Genomic DNA, 4,026 nt, shown 5'->3' on the forward strand with positions numbered 1-4,026 from the left:
ACAGTCCCAACCACAGTTCAGCATTTGGACCTGGAACTTTCACTACCTCCAGAACCTACTACAGAGGTTAAACCTTTTCCAGCCATGCAGGCGATGCCAGTGCAGCCTCCAGAGGCACCTAAGGAGGTTGGATCTCGACCTCCAGTGTATGATCAGACAACAGTCCCAACACTGGGTCAGGATCAAGCTCAGTATCCACCAATGTCATCCAGCAGCACAGTTCAACCTTTGGACCTAGGGCTTACCATAACTCCAGAATTCACAGTTCAATCTTTGGACCTAGTTCTTACTGTAACTCCAGAATCCACTATGGAGGTTAAACATCTTACCACCCTGAAGAACACTGTGGCTACATTTCTAGACCAGGTTCAGACTCAGCGTCCAAGCCTGCCTCAAGTCCCAGGTCAACCTAGCAACCTGGAACTTACCATAGCTTCACAATCTCCTACAGGGATTAAACCTTCTTCAACCACGCAGGAGATGCCAACGTTGCCTCCAGACTCACCTAAGAAGGAGGTATCTCAACCTCCAGTATATTATGAGACCACAGTCCCAACATCAGGCCAGAGTCAAGCTCAGCATGCAATATCATCCAGCACCACAGTTCAATCTATGGACCTAGTGCTCACCATAACTCCAGGATCTGCAACGGAGGTTAAATATCCTACAACACTAAAGGAGACTGTAGCTACAAATTTAGACCAGGTTCAGACTCAGAATCCAAGCCTGCCTCAAGTCACAGTTCAACCTATGGACCTGGAACTTACTGTAAGTCAGCTCCCAGGGTCATCTGAGGCAGTTAGTTTTTCTTCAGCAACTGTTAGGCAGGATTCTAAAACGGATTTAGCTGTGCCAACGGAAAAGAATGCTGCCGTGAATGCTGACATTTGTCAGATTTGTACCTGCAGAAATCAGACACTATCGTGTACTGGTCTTGACCCAAGCCAGAGGCTCCACCAAGTGCCTGTCCTGGAGCCCAGCAGCTACAATGGCACCTTCACCATCTTGTAAGAATCACCTTTTCTCATTTGTCCCTGCCTGACCTGATAGCCTTTTCCCCTAAGTTTTGCCAGCCTCTTCTCACCTCTCCAGCGTACGTTGACTAACTCTGTTTTTTACCTTTTGCCTGTCAACTTTTATCCTCATCTCCTTCTTGCTATCCTGCCCCTTCTCCAGTCTTTTACCTGTGATTACCCATATTCATTTTCCCTATCCATTTTTTATTTATCTCAGTCATAGCATTACTTAACAACCTCTGCCCTCGTCCCATTTTTGTTCCATCCTCTTTACTGCAGCATGGCTGTCTCCCCATCTCATTAGTGATGATACAAAAACGTGGACTAAGAATAGATTCTGGAGCCAGCCTGCCTGGGCTTAAACCCCAGTCTGTCACTTATTTGTTTCATGACCTTTGACAAGTTATTTAACTCTGTAACTAAATTTCCTTATCTATAAAGTGTGGATTATGATAGTTACCATTTCATAGGATTGTTGTAAAATTTATATGTAATACTTATATCAGTGTCTAGATTATATCTGAATGTTAGCTATTAATATTGTTTTTAATTAATGTCCAGAACTTAACTTTGTGTCTGACTTTTTAATTTATGGTACCCGTTTTGTGCCTGCTCAGGGATAAGTGCTGTGAGAGGCACAGTAGTGTGACATTATCTCCAAAACACAAAAATGATAGGTGTCAAAAGGGAAGGTGATATATAATGAAGTACTAGAAGGATGAAGACCGTAGGTGCTGTAATTTATCAGAATCTATAATCAACGGAGGTGTGGTGTTCAGGGAAACCTGCATGGATAAAGTATTACTTTACATGGCATGTAAAGAATGTGCATATAACTTGTTAAAGAAAAAAGAAAATAAGGAGAACAACCTAGGCAAAGGCATGGTTATAAAAATGATCAGGATTGGAGAGATCAATCTGGCTGCCGAGATTTGGGTTGAGAAGCAATGAAAGATATGATTGTCAAAGTCTTGAATATCAGGTAGAGGGGTTTGTAAGTTACACAATGAGCTATGGAGAGCTATTGAAAATTTTTACGCCCTTATCACCTGTAAGATAACTTGTTACTATTTGCATGTGTATTCTAATTTCTGTCCTTTGCATCTCTTTCCTAATGAGATAATACTTTACTCTTTTTTTTTTTTTTGAGAGGTTTTTACTATAGGACACAGAAAGACTGAGAGAGACAGCCAGAAAGTGAGAAGTCACACCCCCAGGGGAGATGGACCTGCTGCAATCCTTTCTCCTTCATCCTCCTATTGGGATCTTGGGCATGCATGCACACTTGTCCGGCATGAGTTTAAGCCACTGGGTCTGGGACTCGAACCGTGTTCAACTGCATGGGAGTCCAGCGACATAGTCATTACTCCAACTGCTGGTCCTGATAATGCTTTATTCTTGCTCAGTGATGTATACTTTTCCCCATGTAATATATCTAGGAGATCTTTCCACATAAACACATCTAATTTCTTTCTTTCTTTAATTTTGGAGAGGTTTTTGTTATAGGGAGTGTGTGCTCACCAGAAAGACAGAGAGATAGTAAGTGAGAAATCACCCTCAAGGGGGATGGCCATGTCACAATCCCTTCTCCTCCATTCTTCTCTTGGGATCTTGGGCACACACGCACATGTGCCCAGCGTGAGTTTAAGTCATTGGGTCTGGGACTTGAATCATGGTTGGCTATATGGGAGTCCACTGACATAGTCATTACTCCAACTGCTAGTCCAACAGACCTAATTTCTAATTGAACTTATCTTCCTACTACCTGGCTTCAAAAGAGGACACTTAGCCAAAACTTTGGAGTTACCTGGCATAGGGGTCCATATTTGTTGATAATAACATTTTGCTCATTTTTCTATGGAATTATTGATCATTTTCTTATTGACTTGTAGAATAAGGCAGTTTGACATATAATGGTGGAATGTAAGTATTTATTACATTATATTCTACGTAACTGGCATTATCAGTCCAAAAGATTGAACAGAGAGGAAGTTAAGCTTCTAAAGAGATAGCCCATCATTCATGCCAGTGGCTCTACATGATTTCTTCATTAATTGCATAATCCAGGAAGCTAAAGGGCTGTGGAAATTAGAAAGCTGGTATCACTTTCTGTGTTTGACTGTCTTCCATGAGGTTATCATGACTCTTTTACTTATTCTGTTCATTCTTTTCCTACTTATTCAAGAATGTGAATTGAATTTCTTCACAGAAACTTCCAAGGAAATGCTATTTCCAATATTGATAAAAATGTGTGGAAATCATACCGCTGGGCTGAGAAACTGTGAGTATATTCTTTCTAGATATAAATACAAAACATAACTGTGTTGTAAGATCCATCTTTGTTCAGAATTTTCAGGCCAATATATGTAAAAAAAAAAAAGTACCCCTCCATATTCCAAATTAATCTCTATTGATTGCAATTCTGTGACAATATTTAAAATAAAATTTGGTGGGACAAGCAGATAACATAATGGTAATGTTGCTGGATTCCCACATGATTGACCATAGTTTGAGTCCCAGATCCAGTAGATTCAAACTCATGCTGGATGTGGGGTGTGTGCATGCCCAAGATCCTGAGAGGAGACTGGAAGAGAATGGATTGCAGATTGCAGAGTGACCATCCCCCCTGGGGAGTGATTTCTCACTTTCTGTCTCTGTGGTGAGTGCATGTGCCCTATAGCAAAAATCTCTCTCTGAAAAAAAAAAAATTAAATTTGGTGAGCCCTTTTAAAAGTATGAAGAATTTTAAATTTACTTTCTATTACATAAGCAATATATGATTATATCCTTCAATATAAAAATGAAATAACAGTTATAATGAAAACTCTCCTTGTAACCTGATCCTTCACCCCTGAGGTAACAACTACTGTGAGGTTCATGTATATCTTCCTAGACCTTTCCCCATGCATTTGGCTACATACGTATTTACACTCACTAAAACCGGTTTGTTGTGTGGCTTTTTTTAAAAAATTTTTAAAATTTTTTATTTTTTTATTTTTTTTTTACATTT

General features: G+C 40.0%; 1 protein-coding gene across 1 annotated transcript; it reads left to right on the plus strand.

Annotated features, from left to right (window-relative positions):
- The first annotated feature begins 6 nt into the window (after positions 1–6).
- Positions 7–3,306, plus strand: LOC102494900 (leucine-rich repeat-containing protein 37A3). The gene is made up of 2 exons (XM_027773201.1): positions 7–1,007; positions 3,226–3,306. The coding sequence occupies exons 1-2, from the start codon at positions 85–87 to the stop codon at positions 3,299–3,301; spliced, it is 999 nt and encodes a 332-aa protein (XP_027629002.1). The 5' UTR covers positions 7–84; the 3' UTR covers positions 3,302–3,306.
- The last annotated feature ends 720 nt before the right edge of the window (positions 3,307–4,026 follow it).

The sequence above is a fragment of the Tupaia chinensis genome, unplaced genomic scaffold (genome assembly GCF_000334495.1).
Source record: "Tupaia chinensis unplaced genomic scaffold, TupChi_1.0 Scaffold000330_1, whole genome shotgun sequence".
NCBI lineage: Eukaryota > Metazoa > Chordata > Mammalia > Scandentia > Tupaiidae > Tupaia > Tupaia belangeri.